The sequence below is a fragment of the Crocodylus siamensis genome, chromosome 8 (genome assembly GCF_052110815.1).
Source record: "Crocodylus siamensis isolate JL-2025a chromosome 8, ASM5211081v1, whole genome shotgun sequence".
NCBI classification, from domain to species: domain Eukaryota; kingdom Metazoa; phylum Chordata; order Crocodylia; family Crocodylidae; genus Crocodylus; species Crocodylus siamensis.
Genome location: NC_143402.1, coordinates 54,374,193 through 54,379,026, shown reverse-complemented (window position 1 = coordinate 54,379,026; position 4,834 = coordinate 54,374,193). Strand labels below are relative to the sequence as shown.

General features: G+C 52.4%; 1 protein-coding gene across 1 annotated transcript; it reads left to right on the top strand.

The window, feature by feature from the left end:
• The first annotated feature begins 387 nt into the window (after window positions 1-387).
• LOC149858604 (olfactory receptor 10T2-like) lies at window positions 388-4,401 on the top strand. The gene is made up of 2 exons (XM_090060204.1): window positions 388-397; window positions 3,467-4,401. The coding sequence occupies exons 1-2, from the start codon at window positions 388-390 to the stop codon at window positions 4,399-4,401; spliced, it is 945 nt and encodes a 314-aa protein (XP_089916330.1).
• The last annotated feature ends 433 nt before the right edge of the window (window positions 4,402-4,834 follow it).

Below are 4,834 nucleotides of genomic sequence, written 5' to 3'. Positions count from 1 at the left end.
CAAACTCTTGGAAGGCCATTTTAGGCTAGACGTAAGGAAAAACTTTACTGTCCAAGCTCCTAGGGCCTGGAATAGACTCCCTCCAGAAGTGGTGCAGGCACCTACTCTGGACTCCTTTAAGAAACACTTGGATGCATATCTTGCTGGGATCATTTGACCCCTGCTGACTGCTTGCCCTTTGGGCAGTGGGCTGGACCTGATGATCTTGTGAGGTCCCTTCCAGCCCTAATGTCTATGAAATCTATAACACCTAGTCAGAAAGACAAAAATCTGGTGACCAGCTTTTCTAACACCTCTGCTGCCCCAGTGCCCAGGCTGGCCCTGGGCCTGCTTATTGCTCAACAGTAAAGCTCAGCGTGCAGATAGCAGGGGCAGCAGTGGAGCCCCATGGGTGAGAGTGCAGGCTCTGGCTGTCATGGGGTTCAGTGCATGGAGCTGTGGTGGCTCTGTTCCTTCCCTGGTTGACACTTTACCAATGCACTGGCAGTTCCTGGGTGCATGCCCAGGCTACCCCACTCTTGCCAGGATTATGGTTATCACAGCGTTCTCAGCAAGCTCTACAGGGTCTGTGGCTTACCCTGTCGGGGGGCACTGAGGCTCATGTCCAGGGCCTTCCTCATGCACGCCAGTGTCTCTTCTCCCTTGTTCCAACATGTTTGTTTGTGCGCAGCTCAGACTTTACCCTGGGACGTAAGCACATGTCCCTTGGGCCAACAGCCCCTACTGTAGGCCTCAATTCATTTAGGTGCTTGAGCAGCATCAGCTCTAAGAACATGAGCAACTGGGGCTGGAGCTGGGCACATCCTAGGACCTCACTGGCCAGAGCTTGCAGGGGTGTGGGAGCCCTGGACGTGCCTTGCTGCTTGTTGCTAGTTCATCAGTACACTCCTATCCATGGGGTCCCAGCAGGGCACTCACTTTGCCACGTGCCTGGTCTGAGATAGGTCCTAACACCCCAGGGATGTCCAAGGGACTGTGAGCCCCTGGTTGAGGTCAAGGCCTATGCTCATGTATTTGGCTCGCAGAGGATGGGTTGCTGTGACAGGCCCAGGGTGGTAATATTTCCTTCTTGGTGCAGGGGGCTGGGCCTGATGATCTTCCAAGGTCCCTTCCAGCCTTAGTCTATGAATTTATGAATCTATGTGTCCTTCTAGATGACACTGGACCCAATCCTGAAGGCCTGGCTCTGTTTAACTCCTATTTTTCTATCTACCTATTCCCAGCCTGGTTTTCATACTGTGCCCACCACTGTGGTATCTGGGTACCTCGGTCAAGTGGAGTTGGTTTGAATGAAGGGTAAGTACACTTTGACTGAGCTCCCCGAGGGGTGTCTGTGCTGTGTGGGAAGAGGAGCTGGTTGGGTCAGGGATACCTGGGCATGGGTGGAATCGATTGCCCACATCCTGGGTACTCCAGTTCGGGACTCTGCAGTTACAGGAACAAAGTTTATTTTTCCCAGCTCAGGTGCTCATGGTTCCAGCACTGGGGTACCTGCATCCCTAAGAGAGGAGTGGCGTCTTCATTTCCCATGTGTTTCTTGCTCGCAGGGCTTTAGGGAGATCAATTGTGTCAGAGACTAGGACTAGGTCCCAGGGCCCCCAAAGCAAAAATGTAAACAACAGCCCTTCCCAGCCATTAGACCTGGGGACTGGAGGAGAAGAGATAACTTGGTACATAAAAAGGGCAGACTCTGGCTTTCAGGACAGACAGAAGCAGCTCCACTGACTCCCACCTAGCTGTTTTTCTTCTCCTGTTCATCACTGCACAGATGCACTGCACTGTTTTCTTTTCTGGACTCACTGTCCTCTCAGAGCAGCTCATACATGGGGACTGACCTCTGCCTTGACTATTTGGGAGCGTGGCCAAGGAAACCTTCTAGAGCTGTTTCCAGACATGCTGGTAGGTTGCTGTGTCCTGGAGCAGCTGGGATGAGGGTCTTCTTCTTAATAATGCCGGAGAGATACAAACCTTAAGCGGCAGGTATAAAGTAAGCAGCCCTCCCATGCCACCTGCCAAGACAGTTTGAAGGAGGAATCTCTGCATTTACTGATGAATGCCAGCTTCCCTCTGCCAGGGTCGTGCCGGACTGTGGAGCTTCAGCTCATCATTGAGGTCCTGGAGAGGACATCAGATCCTGGATAGGTATACAGGTGCTCTGCCATCAATGTCTATTAGTGAGAAGGGCTCCAAGCAGGGGAAGGCAAGGACGTATGCTGGAGGAGCTCCTTGCTGCTGTGGAGTCTGGGCTCCAGCCCAAGCACAGCTGCAGGTTTTCCTGACCTATCTCCATACTGCCACTCTATAGCAAGCCTGCAAGACGAGGAGGCGCTGTGCTTCGGGGTGGGACCTGCGTCTGGAGGAAATAGCTGCAGTGTTCCACCCCCTTCCAGGCTGCTCTGACCCTGGGGAGAAAGGGCCGGCACTGCCAAGACACGCTGCTCAGACCTGTCCCTTGCTGAACGTCTTTCGTCTCACCTCACATACCAGCCCTCCTCTGCCTGGATCTTCTTAGCCTTGGTGACTTCGTACCTATTGAAGAAGCCAAGAAAAATCCCCCAAGAGCACCATGGTCAGATCCTGACCAGGGCCATTCATAGGAAAACCTACCATAAAAAGGTGGGTTTTATGGATTTATAAATCCATGAAAGCAGGGAAGTGGCTACAGGAAGGGAGTTTCCTTTAACAGCTTCCCTCACACTGTCAGGTACACTATTACCTTGCACTGATACCAGACTTTCAGTGTCTGCTGTAACATTGACCCTTAGTACTGATCTTGTCCTTGCACTTAGGCAGTTGGAAATGTAGGAGCAGAGATAGTGATATCACTGGGATGGAGTTTTCATTGCCAGTCCAGTAAATAGCCAGGATAGGGCATTTCCTACTGCTCTCAAAAGCCTCCTCTGCCCTGGAAAGAACCAGGGGTAGAAACGTACCAACTGATCGCTGTGAATCCTGACTTATACATTGTGCACACAAGGGCAGGTCATGTGTGAGAATAGGATAGTTGGTGGCAGTGAGCCCAGGGATGCAGATCCTCTCCTGGTCCCAGCATGCTGTGGGCTGGGAGCTCTGGAGAAGCTGAAGGAACAAAGATTCCCTGCCCACTCCTGTATTTGCCTCTTTCCCAAAACACAAGGACAGAAGGGGTTGGTGGGGGATGGCCTGCCATTTGCTTCAGCTAAGTTAATGTATGTTTCTGTTTTGGTGTCAGTGCCAACCTGGCCCATTAACCCATTGCTAATCAGGAAAAATATACCAGGTGGATCACTCTGGAGTCATCACTAGTGGCCTCTCAAGCACACCAGAGGCAGAGGTCTGGGAGAGGATAAAGGACACGCCATGCCCATTATGGATGGGGGGAGGGGCTCAGAAACATTCTGGAGGGGCACAATGCATCTGCTTTGCAAATAATCCCTTTCTCTGCTTCTCTCCCCTCAGCGCCAGTTCCAACCCATCACGAGAAGAGGCAATGACACCTCGGTGACTGAGTTCTTTCTGGTCGGCTTCTCTCTGTCCGCACAGCTGCGCTACATCCTGTTCACAGTCTTTCTCCTAATCTACATCATCACATTGATGGCCAACCTGCTCATCTTGATGGCCATCCGGCTGGACAGTGCTCTGCACACCCCCATGTACTTCTTCCTGTTCACCCTCTCACTCTCCGAGACCTGCTACACCTTTGTCGTCATCCCCAACATGCTAGCCACTCTGCTGTCTGGAGGAAAACCCATATGCTTGGTGGGCTGTGCTCTGCAGATGTTCTTCTTCCTGTCATTTGCATCTACCAACTGCTCCCTGCTGGCAGTGATGGGCTATGATCGTTATGTGGCCATCTGCCACCCCCTGCGCTACTCAGAGCTAATGGACCTACGTAGCTGCATACAGTTTGCAGCTTCCTGCCTCTTCTTTGGCTTTCTGATCCCAGCAATAGAGGTATATCTCATATTCAACCTGCCATACTGCGGCCCCAACAGGATCAACCATTTCTTCTGTGACAGTGGCCCAGTGCTCCAGCTGGCCTGCACTGACAGCAAGGTCCCCAAAATTGTTGTTTTTGCAGGTGGCCTCCTGTTCATCATCGGTGCTCTGCTCCTGATCCTGCTGTCCTACGTTTTCATCCTTACTGCCATTCTCAAGATCTCTTCAGCCCAGGGCCGGCACAAGGCCTTCTCCACTTGTGCTGCCCACGTCACAGTGGTCATTGTGCACTATGGCTGTGCTGGCATTGTCTACCTGAGACCCAAGTCCAGCCACTCACTGGAGCAGGACAAGCTCATTGCTGTGTCCTACACGGTCTTCACCCCACTGCTCAATCCCATGATGTACAGCCTGAGAAACAAGGAAGTGAGATTGGCCCTTCGGAAGACAATGGCCAGGATATTTTGTCCCCATAGAGCATAAGAGCAACAAAACTCCTAGTCGCACAACATGGTGGAAAATGCTACCCTTCACCCTGGCTGCAAAGCAAACTTCAGGGCAAACCTGAGGTTCTGTGCTGGAAGGTGGCCCTTTGCTCTGCAGACACTACTACAGGCCTGGTGAAAACTGCTGGTTCTACTTAGCACCTACCTTCAGGGCAAATGGCAGAATAATCTCACCCTTTTCTTGAGTGAGCAAGCTCCTGTGGTAGAAGTTTCTGCCCAAACCCATTAGGTGCCAGGCCAGGCTGTGCACCTTGAGGAGCTTCCTGTGATCTGAGTGCTGGAGTGGGAGTGTGCAGTGCTCGGGAGACTGTGAGTGAGGCCCTGAGTGGAGGCAGAGGGCAGAGCTCTCAGGGCACAGGACTGGCTGGGAGAGTGTGAGCAGGGAGCTGCCTGCTGCTTCATTACCCCGT